Source organism: Notolepis coatsorum (genome assembly GCF_963971535.1).
Source record: "Notolepis coatsorum genome assembly, chromosome: 18".
Lineage (NCBI taxonomy): Eukaryota > Metazoa > Chordata > Actinopteri > Aulopiformes > Paralepididae > Notolepis > Notolepis coatsorum.
In genome coordinates, this window is record NC_140182.1 from 25,409,936 (window position 1) to 25,426,274 (window position 16,339).

General features: G+C 41.8%; 1 protein-coding gene across 1 annotated transcript in view; it reads left to right on the top strand.

The window, feature by feature from the left end:
* Window positions 1-11,133, top strand: part of LOC311245280 (E3 ubiquitin-protein ligase TRIM47-like) — a gene marked incomplete at its 3' end in the record, with an annotated part of 55,929 nt that extends 44,796 nt beyond the window's left edge. The window contains exons 4-8 of the mRNA XM_084335116.1: window positions 3,423-3,656; window positions 7,888-8,038; window positions 8,135-8,182; window positions 8,577-8,760; window positions 11,094-11,133. Coding sequence (XP_084191242.1) covers window positions 3,423-3,656; window positions 7,888-8,038; window positions 8,135-8,182; window positions 8,577-8,760; window positions 11,094-11,133 — 657 coding nt within the window. The remainder of the gene's footprint in view (window positions 1-3,422; window positions 3,657-7,887; window positions 8,039-8,134; window positions 8,183-8,576; window positions 8,761-11,093) is intronic.
* Between the last annotated feature and the right edge of the window lie 5,206 nt (window positions 11,134-16,339).

Consider the following 16,339-nt stretch of genomic DNA (forward strand, 5'->3'; position numbering starts at 1 on the left):
GATTCTCACCAATCTTGGTGTGTGGGATCTTGGGACTAACATCTATAAATGTGTCTTTGAAAGATAATTAACTCATTGACTGCCACGCTCTTTTCCCATCTTTACTCAATGGCGCCAGCGTTATTGACCATTTTCGCAATGTTTGCAGACCCATCGTGTGTTCTGTATTATAGCTATGGAGACAATAGTATGGCTCATTTGACAGGCATTGTTTATAGTCCAAGAGTGACTAACCAGTTCATTTCTACATACTGTAGTTTGTGCACTATTACACGCTAAACATCGCCCCTTACACTTTCCTAAATAATCCAGTCTTTTTTCATAGATCGTAAGATATGACGCATTATAAATCTTATAGCTTTACGCTCTGCTCTAGTGGAACTATCCCTTTAATCCATTCTAATAATGAAATAACTTCCTCCACATGTACACCCCTATTCACCGCCGCCTGGCCACACCCACATCCGCTCCTATATAAGCGGGGTCGTGGCCACACAATAATAATAATAACTTTTATATAGTGCCTTTCAGAGGACCCAAGGTCGCTTTACATAGGGGGAGGGGGGGGGATGACAAATTAACAAACATAGTGGACAGACACAACATATACAATCAGTTCCTTCCCTACTGTCACCACCGAGAAGTTTGTGTATACACCACTTTAGTTTAGTGCTAAAAGTAGTTTGTTGGAAAGGAGCTACGTTGACATTGTATCTTTGTTTTTTCTCTCTCGCTAATTTTTGAGAAAATAAAGGGATAATGTCTTCACCGTCGGAGGGTCTAGACGACTACAACTCTACCCTCCACCAGCGCTTCACTGTTGTGGCGTCCTCCGTGCGTCGTGGGGCGTTCCTGGCTCCACGGTTGTGGCAGGCAGGTGCGCCTGAGCGGCGCCCGGAGGGGAGTGTGCTTCGCCGAGGGGCCGTTGAGCTCCCATCTCCTGTGAGGTGGCTGAGTTCCGGCCCTGGTTCCCCCGCCAGAGGGCAGTCGGCCGATAGGCGGACAGTTCCTCTGGTGGCCGAGGATTTGCGTCGCAGACTCTTCGCCTCGGCTCGTTCTCGTCGTAGGACGGCGAACAGCGGGGGTGAACGGCCTAGTGGCAGTGTTTTGCTGGATCCGAGCGAGAGTTCCCTCGCCCCTTCTCCATATCCGATGGAGACTGAGGATTACATGGAGGGGGAGGCCCGGCGGAGACGAGACACTCTCCCTTTCAGGGGGTGGCAGAGAGTGCTACGTCTCCCTGGGGACCCTCGTACTCTGGGGCTGGGTTAAGATCTCCACCCTGGAGACGAGATGCCCTGCTATCTGCCGCGTCGGACGATGGCTCCCGCTTATCTTCTGGAGACGGTGTGTGCAGCCTCCCGTACGCGAGGGACGTGAGTGACGTGGAAGAAGGTATGCAAGGGGAGTTGCTTGCCTTGTTCCTCATGGCGGCACCTGTTCCCGATGACATGATAGGTCATCTCTGGCAACGCCGTCCTGTGAGGGAGGCGGGCGTTGTCTGCCCATTCTTCCCATCAATGGAGGCTTACGTGGCGCGGGGACAGGTAATATCCTGCATCATCGGCCTTACCCCCTCCTACGTGCCAGTCACGCAGGTGGTGGGTTTGGTCCAGGGGCTAAAGGACGGGGTGCCTCAACTTGATAGCCCGATGGCATCCATCCTTTGCCCCGAGATGGTGTGGGAGCCATTACGTAAGCCAGTTCCAGGGCTGTACAGTGCGAGATATATATTGCACGTGCTACAGCAACATCGGTCTGTGTGATGAATGGATTTACTTCAGTAGCACTGGTGCGATAGGCATTCGGTTCATTCATGTCGATACTCTTATTTTGAAAATCCTGTAGCGGGTCTCATTTCCGCCTAAGCGCAGCTCCAGCTATAATAACTATGGCTCCGGCAGCTAGCAACGCTCAGTTCATATCGATACTCTTATTTTGAAAATCCGTGGTGTCGTGACTCATATCCGCTCGGCTCCACAGCACACAGCAGTACTCGTCTCGCAGTAGCAGCAGTAGCATCTGGAACACGCACATTGCAACATAGCAAGGCTAGTGTGCCTATTTCGCGATCCAAAACAAATCCCTGCTGTTTTATTCCGCAACGGGTCAAATGCATATAACATGCTTTGCAATCCTCGCCATTCCTTTATGACCACGTCGTGTTTAAGACCGGAATTAACGTTACGTTAACATAAGCTAACAACAAGCTAAAGCCCTGTTCAGAGCGATAGAGAACAGCAGAATGGGGACTGGGAAGGAGGGGGGCAGGCATTCTCCCTTCTGTGTGTGTGCGTTTGAAAAGATATGATGTCAGACGAGTATATTATATTGATAGTAAATGTACTGAGGGTGGACAGATAATGTTGATATTTAAACATAAAAAATACAATACATAATAAATGTAGGGGTTTTAGGGGTAGGGGTTCCAAAAAAAGTTTACTTAAAGTTTAAAGCTCAATATATCAAAACGTGGCACTTTATAGTGAACAGGAGGTCTATTTGTATTAAAAACAATTGATAGTTTTTCATTTAAATGTCTGGAAGAGCTAAAAAAAAATTTTAAATTATATTTGTTACCTTTTTTGAGTTGATCTAAATGTTACTGATTGTGTTAAATGGGCTTATGATATCATCTCATATCGATTGCAGGCACCTGCATTGTATCGTATCGTGGCAGATATCGGCAAATAGCGTATCGTTGTCCAAAGAATCGATATCGTATCGTGATGAAACTGGTGATTCCCACCCCTAGTAGAGTCCATACACCCAACACCAAATCCCATAATTCCTTACACGTAACGTGTCTGGCTGTGTGACGTCAACTTGTCAGCATGAAAATGACAGCCAAACATGGCACTGCAACTAAATAACACAAATACAATAGGCACATTTGTGACTGTTACAAATATAACACATTTTATACTTGTGCTACAAGATTTTGGCCTGTGCTACAAAACTATCAACCTCTGTAGCACCAGTGCTATGTGCAAAAAAAGTTAACGTACAGCCCTGCTCTAAAAGGTAAGACTAACTAAAGGTCCTTTCATCTCTTCCTGCCCTGGGCTGCTTTGGGTCTTAGGGTCAGTCTGATTTTGAGCTCCACCTCAGCCATTAGCTACCAAGATATCTTTGACCTTCCTTAGGTTTTCATTTCATTAGACCCACAGACCCACATGACTACAAGAAACATTCAACTATACACATTTCTTGGACTGCATTGAATACTAAAATGGAGGACCCTTATGTAAAGAAGATGAAAGTATTTTTCTGGTCTGCATCCTCTTAGCAGTTGTTTGTATTGAGCCGTACTGTATTGTAGCCTACCCATTCTGCAATCTGTTAATAAAGTTTTCAATCAATCAAACATTCTCCCTAACAAAATACACATACATTCTTTGTTGTCTGGATGTTGCCTGCAGCGCTCTGCTCAAGCAGCACTGGATGCCAGTGAGACGATCTTTACTGAGCTGATGGCCTCGGTGGAGAAAAGGCGTTCCGAGACGAAAGACCTTATCGTCGCCCAAGTGCAAGCTGAACTGAGTCAAGTCGATCAGCTGCAGAGACACCTGGAGCGGAGGGTCATTGAGCTGAGTGAGAGTGTCACTGGGCTTGACCGGCTTTCGCAAACGGAGGATCCTATTCATTTTCTCCAGGTAACATCATAATTATTTAAATGACACACTCTTTAATTGACCACTAACTTGTGTGAAAGAGTACACAATAAAGTTACTTATTTTTTTCCAAATGAAAACTGATTTATTTGGAAGGATTCTACTGATATTTCAGCTCGTCGATATACTGGGTCGATACGGTGTCACCACATCGAAAAGGTTACTCTCATCACCTCACATGAATGCAATTGGGTTAGCAGAAGAGTTAGCTTTTATATACTGTATCCACAATTTATACAACTCGCAATACTGTTTAGGAAACGAACCTGGCTTACGTGACTCTGTGTAGGACACGCATTCAGCGATGCAGCCGCGAGGTAACCGGTGTGTCCCAAAGATTAAAATAAGGCGGAGCATAACTGGCATAAAAACCAAGAACAGTGGCTCCGAACTGAAGGCACAGCTACAACAAGGATTTTCTTTTTCTTTTTAGACTATTAGGCTATTGATCAGGGCTGCCCAAAGTAGTGCCTGCAGGCTAAATATGTTTCGGCCCTCCCAAAATCTTGGTACTTCTGCAATAGATGATAACAAGTCGTTTTTGGCGGTCAACAATTGCAGGATCTCTCAACACAAGTGTTTGAATGCAGACAGAGGACAATTGGCAACATAGAGTAGCAAAACTGAAATGTATATGTTGTTATGTCTCGGGGTATTGAACCCAATATGCTGTACCGAGCAAAGATAGACGGGTCTAGTTCAAACCCAGTCTTGGGTATATTTAATAAATATAGAATGGTCGGGTATTCAGGCAGGGGTCGATACACGGAGGGAGCACTCGTATAGTCCAGGGGTCGATACACGGGAACGGAGTAGTCAGCCAGGCAGGGGTCAGAGTACCAAAGCACCTCAAAGGCACTAAAAACAAAATTACAAACATCACAAAACAAACTGGTCAGAGTACTACTGCTTGACCTTACTACTAGAACCCACCTCAGCCCTGCCCACTTTGACAACCTAGGATGGCTTAGAGTAGACGACAGAGAGCCTACAAGATACACTACACCACTAAGGTACCCATGTACATGTCAAAATACTTCCTAAAGGTCAGTTTATACCACAAACACAACACCAGAGGGAGCTCCACAAATCATGTTAAACCCAGATTCGGCTCAAACAAGGGACTAAACACGTTTCGCAACTAGGCCACATCAATGTGGAACCCCCTACCCACAGCTGTAAAGGAATGTGAATCACTACCCACCTTCAAAACCTCTCTAAAAGAGCACCTACGGGAGACTGCAATCCGAAACTGGCCCCTGTAAATGTCCAAACCCAACCCCCTCCAATGTACAACCGCCCCCTACCCAACCCCCCACCCAACCACCTCCACCTCCGATGTACAGTCCCCCCCCCCCCCCCAACCTTCTCCAATGTAGTTTCTTCCCCCTCAAATGTATATACTCTCTTTCTTAGACTCTTTTTGTATCACAAACGGTACTGTATTTGTAGATCTTGTATGTCATAAATGTCTAGATGTAGCAGTACTGCCTATCTGTATGTCATGCAGTGATGCCACAGATTACTTGTAAAAGTAATCCGATTACTGATTACTGATTACTCCTTTAAAAAGTAATCCAAGTTACTTTACTGATTACTTGATTATCAGAGTAACTTAGTTACTTTGAAAGTAACTAGGTTACGAAGTCGTCGTCGTTCCCCCAACAGTTTTTTTTAAACGCTTTATTGAAAGTGCATAAATTGTTTTTAACTTGTTTCTCTGCACATAACGTAAATTGTTAAACTAGTGCTTCAGCTTCTGTACCATCAAGTATGGTAAAGCAACAGTCTATGATGCTCACAGCATTAGAGCAGCCAGCCAGTGGTTTTACAAAACCAGTGTATCCATTCACATCTAACAAATGCAGGCTGAACTATTCAATTATATCAACTGTAACTATTAAATTGTTTTTATAAATGTCTCTCTATAAACATACAAGCAGTCTCTCTTTAACATGTAAATTAACTGTAAATCTGGCAAATAAGAGCTTTTCTCTCTCTCTCTCTCTCTCTCTCTCTCTCTCTCTCTCTCTCTCTCTCTCTCTCTCTCTCTCTCTCTCTCTCTCTCTCTCTCTCACCCCCCTCTCTCTCTCTCTCTCTCTCTCTCTCTCACCCCTCTCTCTCTCTCTCTCTCTCTCTCACCCCATGCCTCTTTCTCTCCAACCCCACCCAGACAGCCTACATCTCTAATATAATAATAATAATAATAATAATAATAATAATTATTATTATTATTATTATTATTATTATTATAATATAATCCCTTCTCTCCCTCTCTGTGTGTGTGTGTGTGCGCGTGTGTGCGTGTGCGTGTGCTTGTGCTTGTGTGTGTGTGTGTGTGTGTGTGTGTGTGTGTGTCTCTCTCCCCTCTCTCTGTCACTCGTGTTCTCCCACCTGAAGAACTGTGGGAGAGCATTAGAGCAAACCAGTGTATCCATTCACATCTAACAAATGCAGGCTGAACTATTCAATTATATCAACTGTAACTATTAAATTGTTTTTATAAATGTCTCTCTAGTCTTCTTGCGGTTTCACTTCGTTCGTTTAGACAAGCGTTTTGGGGTGAAATTCTCAGACGAATGCAACGGAGCCCTGCTGTCAGACGATTGGCGCATATGTCACATGACGTGCTGTGAAGACCCGCCCTACTCTGCCTCTGATTCGCAGACTGTGGATGGGGAATGTGATTGGGCCAAAGCAGAGTCACTCACAGACAGAGAGTCCAGTCACGCCGCGAGGACACATTCTTGTGTAACCCTTTCACTGCCACACCACGTCACTCCCAAATAAGAAAAACAGCTCAAAAATGTATTTTTGACTGTCGAAAACGAAATAAAATACTGCATTCCGCCTGCATTATGAATTTATGATGAGATAGTAACGAAATAGTAATGCACAGCCACTTGGACAAGTAACTGCAATCAGATTACTGGCTTTTAAAGATTAACGCGTTAGATTACTATTTTCGGGGGAAAGTAATCAGATTACAATAACGCGTTACTTAGTAACGCGTTACCGGCATCACTGATGTCATGTATGTCATATGTTATGATGAATTGAAAATGGGGGACCCTGATGTAAACAAGACGATAGTCTTTCTCTGGTCTGCATCCCCTTAACACATTCCCAGCCATTAGATTAGGACGCCAGCTTTTCATTACAACTTTTCACTGTGCGTCACATTGTTTGTAGAGCTAAATCTATATTTTATATTGTAGCTATGTATCCATTGTCATTGTCAATTGACAGTATGAACCTTCCCTTCAATATGCCATAAAGAAATAATTTTTTCATCAATACGTTCCCGTTTTATACCGTCGTGAATATGAGTGTTATATCGGAATGGTCTGGGATAATTCCTGCAAGGCTAGTTATAAGGCGCTAAGCTAATAACGTTAAATCGATTAGCGCTTCGGCCCTACACAAGCTACAGTTAAAAATCGAAATGCATAAGATCGGTATCATGTTCCACCATGAATGCATGAAGGGGGGAGGGAGTCGTTTCTGATTATTGATTACCAATAACGGCATTCGTTATTACAACAACATACGCTGATCAGGGGAATGAGAACAAGGCCCGATCAGGCTGAAATTGACGTCAAATCGCTCTTACCTGTGGGCCGGTTGGATTCCAAAAATAATTTCCCAGTTATTTGATCGCCATCTGCTAGATCATATAGTCCATTGGCTGATGCCATATTCCTTTACAGCATAATGAATTCGGCGTAAAAAAAAAAGGTATTTCATGCGATCTGGTGAAGCCATAGCTTCAGGCTAACAGAATAGTCCGCCCAGACCAAAAAAAAATAGTGACACCAGGTCTGCAACAGGGGAAACTGCATTCTCGAGATGGCGCCAATACCAGGATCTGGCCGGTACTGCACTTTCGGAGTCCCAATATGCCGTTTCCAGCCAAAATACAGCTCCGTGACATTGAATAGGATATTAAATGGAATAAAAGAAAAAATGAGTTAAAAACATTTATATACGTGATTGGCCGTCAAGCGCTGGCTCCCAATCACGTATATATACGTGGATGGCCGGGAAAGTGTTAACAATTGTGTGTATTGAGCTGTACTGTATTGTACCCATTCTGCAATCTGTTAATAACATTTTCAAGAGAGAGAGGGGCAGGTAGGAACCGTGACATGTAAATATTCAAGATTATTACTTACATTGTTTAAACTTCCCATTTTTACATAACATGTTTTAGATGCTGCCATCTCTCCATCCTCCTCAAGATTTGCGTGAAATCACTGTCTCTTCACACACCTACTTTGAGGATGCAAAGACGTTGGTCTCTCAACTAGGTGAACATGTGGAAGATTCCCTCAAGAAGGACTTTGATGCTCTGGCAAGCACAGGTACAGTCTTGAGTGCATCTTTGCCAGTAGAAATGGCAAATTTATATACAATATGGCGCCATCTTCCCACTCTGAATGTGTCTTTCTTCCTCACAGTTAAGAAGACATTTGTCGAAAATGAAAACAGAAAATACCTATTGCAATGTAAGTATGCCTTCTACATCATCAATGAACATCAATGAACACAAACACAGTGGGCTAGATCCACAAAAAATGTATTGCACGGTGCTAATTGCACCCTTACTTACAATTCATTATGAATTGAAAATGGGGGACCCTGATGTAAACAAGACGAAAGTCTTTCTCTGGTCTGCATCCCCTTAACAATTGTGTGTATTGAGCCGTACTGTATTGTACCCCATTCTGTAATCTGTTAATACAATTTTCAATCAATCAATCAATCAAAATAAAATCAATTATCATAATGAATTGTAAGTAAGGGTGCAATTAGCACCGTGCAATCCATTCTTTGTGGATCCCTCCCAGTGTGTCCCATTTCCTCTCGACTGAAACGGTTACTTTTTTTTTCTCAATCCAGATTTCTGTCAGCCCACAATGGATGTTTACACCGCTTTTAGACATCACAGCATTTCTGAGCAGGGTACCAAGGCCACTTGGAGCCACCAAGTCATCTCACGTGGTAACCGTGAGGATAGATTTGCTAGCTGCAGACAGGTGTTGTGTAACAATGGTCTGTCTGGATGCCATTACTGGGAGGTGCAGTGGGAGGGTGGTGTATCTATAGCAGTAGCATATCGTACCATTGACAGAGAAGGATATGAATGCCGTTTTGGGGGAAATGACCTGTCTTGGAGTTTGTCGGTTGGCTCAAGTCTCACTTTCTCTCACAATGATGTTAAGATTGAGATTCATGGGCCAATTTCCCCTAGAATAGGGGTTTATCTGAACCACAAGGCAGGAACTCTGAGCTTCTACAGTGTCTCAAAGCAAACCGTGACTCTGCTCCACAGAGTCCACACCACATTCACTCAGCCTCTCTACCCTGGGTTTCATGTCGACTCGCATACAGACTTGAAGATATGTGAAAAACAAAATGTTGCAAAACCCTACCACTTCAATGCCTCATCTGCTGATTGGATTTAGGATAAATTGGCCAAAGTCGGCCTTCCTACCACTTAATGCTCCTGCAAAGAATATACTCCTTCCAGAAAAAATACCAATGGTAAAACACTTCAGATGTTTAGGAGTTGAGGTATTCCCTACTATAAGCCAAACGGTGAAGTACAATTACACAAAATTCCAAGATAAGATCAAATACGACTTTGACAGGTGGTCCAAACTTAGAAACTCAGTACAGGTGTTTTGATAGCCATCCATCCGATCAATGAATGAGGCTAACGCGGTTATTGGTAATCAATAATCAGAAACGACATCCCCCGCCCCCCTTTCATGCATAGATGCTTGAGGATCGTGCCGATCATATGCAGTTTGAGTTATTTCTGTAGCATATGTATAACGGAAATGCCATTGGATATAACGGTAGTAGCTATTAGCCCTTTATCTCTCCTTCCAGGAAATATCCTAGCCGAAATCCTGTATAACGCTTATATTCACGGCGCTATAAAATGAGAACGTATTGATGAATTTTTTTTTTTCTTTAAGCCATTTTGAAGGGACGGTTTATGGTCTCAATTGACAATGAGAATGGACAGATAACAATACTATAAAGCAGGGGCGCCCAACCTTTTTTGAACCAATATCTACTTTTTAATTTGCCACCTAGCCGAGAGCTACCAGCCCAAATTTGACCTACTCTCGGCTGGTATTAGTAGTAATAGTATTAGTAATACCCATTCAATATGCACATGACAGAAAATATTATATGGCATATAATATTTTCTGTCATGTGCATATTGAATGGGTATATAATATAATATGATATTTTATATATCATTGTAATGGTGTAGTGTAGGAATTACAAGAATGACAAGACTGTAACTTCTCACGTTGGGCATGCAGGCAGCGTGACCCATTTATTTCACACTCTGCATACACACTGACAACACACACTCAATTCAATGGGCATGAGAAAACATATGTTTACATCGCCAAAGCAAAAGTGGAATACAATCAAAAAACAATTCCACAAAAAGGTCTGTCAACAGTCACTGATAGTTCTCCTTTGACATTTAATTCTACAAAAAAATAGATAGTCATATGTCATCACTGTCAAAAAATTATATCACATCAAAAAATTATAAAAAAAAAAAAAAAAAAGTGGTTTCATTGTTTCTGTTCACGTTACAGCTATTTAAGAGAGCATATTTTGAAGTATAATTAGTTATCTTATCATACTGTACATTCATAAATTATTTTGCTGAGATCCTTATGAAGGTAGTTTGTTTAAAGTACAGCAGTACCATGGTAAAATTGGTTTCGACATTAAAAGTTATATTTTCGCTCTACTAGATGGTGGCCATCTTGGATTTCTGGGTCAAATTGATGTCATAGAGTCAAACTGATGTCAGAATTGGAATAGTCATGGTTGACTTACACAAAAAAGTGTATTCATACATGATTCTAGGTGCTCTGGATCAAAAGTAAATTTTTCAAGATGGCGTCAGCAGGTATTTTGCATTTGGCCATCTGACAAAAAATGCCGGGATTTTTGGGAGGGACACGGGGGGCTAAATATTTTATAAAAGGTCCATAGAAGTCAAATCAATCATCAAAACATCTTAGCCAAAGAATGGTCACAGAATTTTGGTTCTTGACCCAACTACTGTCTTGCTCTGAATTGTCAGCTGTATTTACAATGCAGTGCTCTTTTCCATCAGTGGGTTTTCTTTTGCTTTTTTGACACTTTTTCAAAGTGATTCTGTGATCCACATGATTTGCACTGTTTCCAAAATGCTGGGCAATGTTCTCTGCCCCTTGGATGAGAGTTGCCACAGTATTTGCATGTATAATCTGTCTCCAGTTCTGGGTGAATAGCTCCGTCTCCCTTGGTTATGCCTGACTTGTTGCCTAGCAATGGCGTGAACAGCGTCGGTGCATGAGCTCGCTATCTCCATCGCTCTCACTCCCATATCAGCCTGTTCCGCTGCTCGGCACATTTCAACAGCGGTGATTAGCGTGAGCCCTTTCTCTCTCAACAGTCTGCGTCTTATGCTCTCGTTTGCAACACCTACTGTAGTACAATTTTGTCACAAATCATTTCATCTCTTAGCTGCCCGTACACATGTTGCTGCCTTTTCTCTGTCTGGTCACAAAACTGTCTATGGATTCGCCTTCCTCTTGTTGCTCCCGAACACGTACCTTTCATATTATGACGTTCTTTGCCGGTTTGAAGTACTTTTCCAACGTATCCAGTATGACTTTAGCGTCCCCTTGATCCTGTTCGGTGAGATTCAGGTTGTGATGGTAAATGTGCCTGCATTCACTTCCCATCACACTCTTCAGAGTTGCAGCCTGAATGTTCATGTCCTTCTTGGTTATACCCGTAGCGAGTGCATAGTCCTCGTATTCGGCACAGAATATGTCCCAGCTGACGCTCCAGTCGCCTGTGAAGCTCATCGGGGAGGGGGGTGGAATATTAGCCGCCATGCTAGCTGACAATAGCCCAACGTTACTTGTCTCGGCCTCCGTAATGTTGTCTTCAGAACCGGAGTCCGACTGTGACATAGTCAGCTAATATGTATACATGGACGTAAGTTCAACTACTTTTGACACCATGTTTGTTTGTGTGGATGTTTCTACGGCATGAATAACGACAGACACAAGTATCAAGTTCAGCGTCTGTAAGCAAAGTGCTTCACATTCCTCTACATCCGGGTATTCATGAAAACAAAAGCAAGCGATTGCGGATCGCCTCGATCTAACTAGACCCCGTAATAATGATTTTCCAAAATAATCTCGCGGTCTACTTGAAACCAGCGTGCGATCTACCGGGTTGGGCACCACTGCTATAAAGTATAGATTTAGCTCTACAAACAGCCCCACGTCTGTTTACATTTGCCGGTCCTCTAGAGATTTATTAGACTCATCCCAATGGCCCCGAATGTGTTAATAATAATAATAATAATTAATTGCATTTATATAGCGCTTTTCTGTTTTTCTAGACACTCAAAAGCGCTTGTAGGGTGGGAATTGCCTCCTTCACCACCACTCGTAGCACCCAACCTTGGGCTACGCAGGCTCAATGGCTACCATACAATGGCACCCGGCACACATCACACTACACAATGGCTGAACGGCTCAGGAGACAGGGATTGATATCAGCCAATTAAGGGGAAGGGATGATTAGGTGGCCTTGATGTCAGAGACCTGATTGGGAATTTGGCCAGGAACGTCGGGGAACCCCCTACTCTTTACGATAGGCGTCCTGGGTTCTTTAACGACCAAATTCAGTCAGGACCTCGGTTTAGCGTCTCATCCGAATTTACATTTACATTTAGTCATTTAGCTGACGCTTTTATCCAAAGCGACTTACAAGTTCTGTATGACAAGTCATCAGGAAGGGTACAACTCTATCAGCTGAGTAACAATGTTCATCAAAGTGTTGCGTGTTACAGTGTAGGTTAGTTTAAAAAAAAAAGTCAAGACCTGGAATTCCTTGACCATTTTTTAACAAGGTGCTTAAAAAGTCCTTGAAATTCAAAACAACCATTCGCATTGAATGTTTTGTTCATCCATGATAACATTTTTCAGAATCAAGAAATAGAATTGTTTTTATTTCAAGTGTAACTAATTGTCGGAAATTGGTTTTAATCCATACATATTGGATCAGATAATTTTTTCTATAAAAAACAGCATCTCAAAGTTAATTGTATCATTTTAAATGCCATTTTAAAATGAAAAATAGTGCTTGGAAAAATACTTGAAAGTCCTTGAATAAAATGTTGCAATGTCTGTGGGAACCCTGGGTGATACGCTCGTTTGAAAACTGATTGTTTGGCCCTGATGGTGGCACTAAGGAAAAGGTCATGGGGTCACTAAAGGTCATGGGGTCACTAAAATCAGTAGGTGTCTTCCGTTAGTGACCAATGTTACGGCAAATTTGTTTTGGCAAGCTTGCCATAACCTTTTGAGATATTCTGTCCACAAACATACAAAACAGACATACTGTATATAAAACATATGTTTTCTTTTTTTTACATCATTAGGCCTAATGTTATTAATAATAATAACTATTTGTATAGCACCTTTCATACAAGAATTGCGGCTCAAAGTGCTTCACAGCAGAAAAAAGACATAAAGTCCAGACATAAAATCACAGTTTTCACATTAGGATCTAGCATCCCAATAGGCCACCTTGTTTATGGTTTGATTATATGGCACAACATTTGCATACAAAAGATAGCATCAATGTAAGGCAAAGCACGGTTTTTAATATTAGGATCTAACATCCCAAATAGGCCTCTCTGTTTATGGTTTGATTCAGTTTTTAAATGACATAAAAAACATATAAAACTAGCATAAAAAGATAGCAGCAAAGTAAGGCAAATCACAGTTTTTCACATTAGGATCTAACATCCCAATAGGCCTCTCTGTTTACGGCTTGGTTCAGTTTTAAAATAGGCAGTAATTGTTCAATAAAATAAAATAGCCTAATTTACAATAATCTGGTTGAAGCGGGCTCCTGAGTTACTTTACAGGATATGGTTCTGAGTTACTTTACAATACAGCAGAGCAGCTCAACTCACTTTGAGTTTCTTTACAAAGATCTGTTCTAAATTACTTTATAGAACAGACCGAACAACAGGGCAGCTCCTTCTTACTTTGAGTTTCCTTACAAAGTTCAGTCCTAGATGTTTTATAGAACAGTTCTGAATTACTTTACAGAACAGAACAGTGCCTTAAATAATTTGGTGTGATAATGAATACTGAATGTACTGAAGTGTCAAAAGTAAACATTCCAAATGTTCCGTGCTTTGGTTCATTGAGTCCTTCATGCATTCCTATATGAATTGAAAATGGGGGACCCTGATGGAAACAAGACAAACGTCTTTCTCAGGTCTGCATCCCCTTAACAATTGTATGTATTGAGCCGTACTGTATTGTACCCATTCTGCAATCTGTTAAATAAAGTTTTCATTCATTCATTCATTGACCTGTACATGTTGTGAAGCTGGTTTGTGGTCTACGTGTGGTAGTTCTGATTATACTTCCTCTTACAGTTGGCAAGCTTGAACTTGATTCTCACCAACCTAATCACGCTGAAAACCCATCTGTTCAAACTCGCATATTCACTGTAACCTCTGTCACTGTCCTATACCCCCTGCTGTTTGTTTGTTTTGTTACTTTAACTTCACTGTTTTTATATTTTCCGTTGCTTGTTTTTTTGTTAACCCTGCCTTGTGTTTTGAATTTTTACTCTTATTTTTTCTATGATCTGTAAGGTGACCTTGGGTGTCCTGAAAGGCGCCGCCAAATAAAATGTATTATTATTATTATTATGCATTATTTTTTTCTACAAAGCAACTAGTAATTTCAGGATTCAGGTATTTTCCTTTTGAGGTAGTAGAGTTAAACTGCAGAAGTACCCTAAAATGGAAATACTTAGCTTGCATTACTTTTACCATATATGTAGGGTACATTCACTTACATTATTGAAGTGTTTGTTCTGTAGATAACAGTATTTGGAACTTTCTTAATCCATTGTAAATTGGAATATAGATGTTTTACTGTAGTGCTTATAAAAACCTTTTTACAGCCACAAAATACAATTTAAAAACCCATATTTTCCTGTTGTCTAGTGTTAGTCATTTTTTTTATCAAGTTCAAGCTCAGTCATTCAACTATCAACTGGAGAATGAAAACAGTCGCCATTCTTATTGTTTGGTGGTGGGGGGTGGACTGGTCAGACTGCATGCGAAAGTGGCCCAAATCAGATTTGTTTTTGCTCATATGCAACTCGGATCTGTGTGAACAGCACAAATCACATTGAATCTGATCTTTTCGATTCTGATTTGGGCCACTTTCATATTATGGTCCTAAATCAGATACAGGTCAGATTTCTTTGCAATGTAACCCCAGTCTGAACAGTCATATCAGAAGTCATGCAACTTTTATGTCACTCTAGATTTTACATGAGATCTTTTTCTTTTCTTTTTTCTTTATTCTTTATTATTATTATTATTAAATTTTTTCTTGTTTAACTGTGGATTGTGTGTTTCTTGTATAATGGTATAAATTATTATTTGTGTAGATTAGGTTGTACGCCGACCATAAGTAAATACTTGTTTAGTTTAGGAATAAGGGTCAGGTAACTATAAGATGTATTCTTCTTCCTGCTCCTTTTGTCCATGGAATGATAATTATGATTGTGTAATGAAGAAACTCTGATTGTATGATTCCATGTGGCAAATAAAAACTCTGAACTGAACTGAACATTGGGTGGAGTCACCCGGTGAATACAAACATGGAAGACAGCTGTGATGGAGGTGGTCAGTGAATACAAACATGGAAGACAGCTGTGATGGAGGTGGTCAGTGGATACATACATGGAAGACAGCTGTGATGGAGGTGGTCAGTGGATACAAACATGGAAGACAGCTGTGATGGAGGTGGTCAGTGGATACAAACATGGAAGACAGCTGTGATGGAGGTGGTCAGTGAATACAAACATGGAAGACCGCTGTGATGGAGGTGGTCAGTGGATACAAACATGGAAGACAGCTGTGATGGAGGTGGTCAGTGGATACAAACATGGAAGACCGCTGTGATGGAGGCAATAGGGTCCAGCTGCAGCCCTGGAGAATCCTCTCACTGGCAAGCTTGTGCCAGCCACAGGACACGCGCTGACGTAAAGTACAGAAGTTTCTTGAGGGGACGTCACTCTACGTTAGAGAGAGGGTCGCGGCCTGGAATTGATTGATTGAAAACTTTATTAATGTCCGCCTTGTTTCAAACTGGTTATGCTTAGGCCCTCTTTTGAAGTTGGTTATGTTTAGAGTTTATCTTTAGAGCAGGGCGATAGACCACCAAACAATGTACAGTTTTGCTTGTACAGTTGTACAGTTACTCTAAGCAAATACCGGAAGTGTTGCGGTGGTCTATAATATCAATGCGGACACCATCCCAGCAGATGGCGGTAGCACGCTCACTTAAAACGGCGCAGGTTTGTGGCTGCCTTCGAGAAACTTCCGTACTTTCCGCCAATCAGCGCAGACGTACTTCGAGATACTTCCGTACTTTCCGCCAACCAGTGAGAGGATTCTCCAGGGCTGCAGCTGGAGGCTACTCGATGGAAGACAGCTGTGATGGAGGTGGTCAGACAAATTAAACCATAATCTGAGTTCAGCGTCCTCCATGTTTACTTCCATCTTCGTTATTGTT